Here is a 1,427-nt window from a genome sequence, read left to right as displayed (position 1 = left end):
CCGGAAAATTAACATCGTATCTACGTTTCACAAAATCATTAACGAATGTGTCATTAGAGTGTCTACCTTTAGTAAACATATTAACTATAGTTGAACTATCAACGCCTCTACATTTATGTACGATATAAAAAATACAATACTGACCGCATACGGTCGACAAAGGAGCTTGTGAGGCTTTATCGTTAAATGTCCAACTACTTACAGAATTATCGAGAAACTTAACGAAATACTGATTATAATATCCTGGAGGACGGGCAAAAGAATAAAAAAATTCTCCATCATATTGATTATTCATAAAAAATGCAACCCAATGCGAACCGTTCTCGTTGCTAGTATCAACGTTCGCTATATAAGCCCTAGGGTATCCCCTCTCGCCTTTAGGTAGGCGATCAGAGGGATATACGCCCCGAAAGTATCTTTTAGCCAACGGATCTGATTTAATTAATCTTAACAACTGTATAGTATCCATGATTAGAAATCTAAAATAACGTTACGAGACTTATCTATTTCAATTATTGACTGGAATTCAGAGTAAATTATTACGTTAATTGTTTGAGTCAAAGCAGTAGCAAACTGTATTTCTAAACGTATATTTCCTTGTTTAATTAAATTGAAATGTCCACTATTTGATAAATCGGGGGTAAGATCAAAAGCAAATAATGAATAACCTCTCGAATAATCTTCCCTAGATTGTTTCATCAACATTAAAAGATGTGTATAAGAGACAGGAATAAACTCTGGTAGGCTAGAATATAACTTCCTTCACCGTTAGCTTCGAAATTTGGTTTAAGCGGCTTCCACGGTACTTGCTCTCCGTCTAGATACAAAGCCATAAAGTTTGTGTTGAAATGCTGAAAATTGTACGGGTTCTTGGCGTAACTCCCGTTGAAAACTTCAGTGCTCACTAGGCCCACCACTAAGCGTTTAAGTAGATTTCCATTGTACAGCGATTCCCTGGTGAACGATAAATTTCCCCGGGGGACCGAGAGCGTTTTAACTTCGACGCGGCGGAGCGGGTATTTAGCTGTTCCACGTTCCAGCGCTTTAGCGTGAGCCAACGCTACAGACGGATTGAGTTGAACCTTTCGTACATACACTGATGCGTCTTCCAAATGTACTTTAAATTCTGCCGCTGCCTCAGATGACATGAGACAAAATGAATTTTTGCTTCTATGTGATTTGATTTTAATATCGACTCCATTAAGCATCATACGATCTTGGAAAAACATGTCGCAATGAATAGGTCCTATCAAATCCACAGAACGACTACCGTTAGTAAATTCGGAGCGTTTTTTGAGTCCACTATTAGCTACGGCATTTCCAACTGTAGGATTTGCCGCATCCATTCTACCCGCTGTATCGTTGTAAAACAAACCGCCTGTAAGATGAGTTTGCTTAGCATCCGTACCATAGGTTAACAACGTTTC

General features: G+C 38.6%; 1 protein-coding gene across 1 annotated transcript; it reads right to left on the bottom strand.

The window, feature by feature from the left end:
- Nucleotides 1–704: 704 nt before the first annotated feature.
- Nucleotides 705–1,346, bottom strand: LOC117103946 (uncharacterized protein F54H12.2-like). The gene has a single exon (XM_033244602.1). The coding sequence runs from the start codon at nucleotides 1,344–1,346 to the stop codon at nucleotides 705–707; it is 642 nt and encodes a 213-aa protein (XP_033100493.1).
- Between the last annotated feature and the right edge of the window lie 81 nt (nucleotides 1,347–1,427).

The sequence above is a fragment of the Anneissia japonica genome, unplaced genomic scaffold (assembly GCF_011630105.1).
Source record: "Anneissia japonica isolate Jap-2015-1 unplaced genomic scaffold, ASM1163010v1 scaffold81120_len1425_cov105, whole genome shotgun sequence".
Classification (NCBI taxonomy): Eukaryota; Metazoa; Echinodermata; class Crinoidea; order Comatulida; family Comatulidae; genus Anneissia; species Anneissia japonica.
This window is presented reverse-complemented; position numbering and strand designations above follow the sequence as displayed.

Bases quoted from the DNA above. Each gene is read 5' to 3' on its own strand.
- LOC117103946 (XM_033244602.1), bottom strand. From the start codon at position 1,346: ATGGATGCGGCAAATCCTACAGTTGGAAATGCCGTAGCTAATAGTGGA.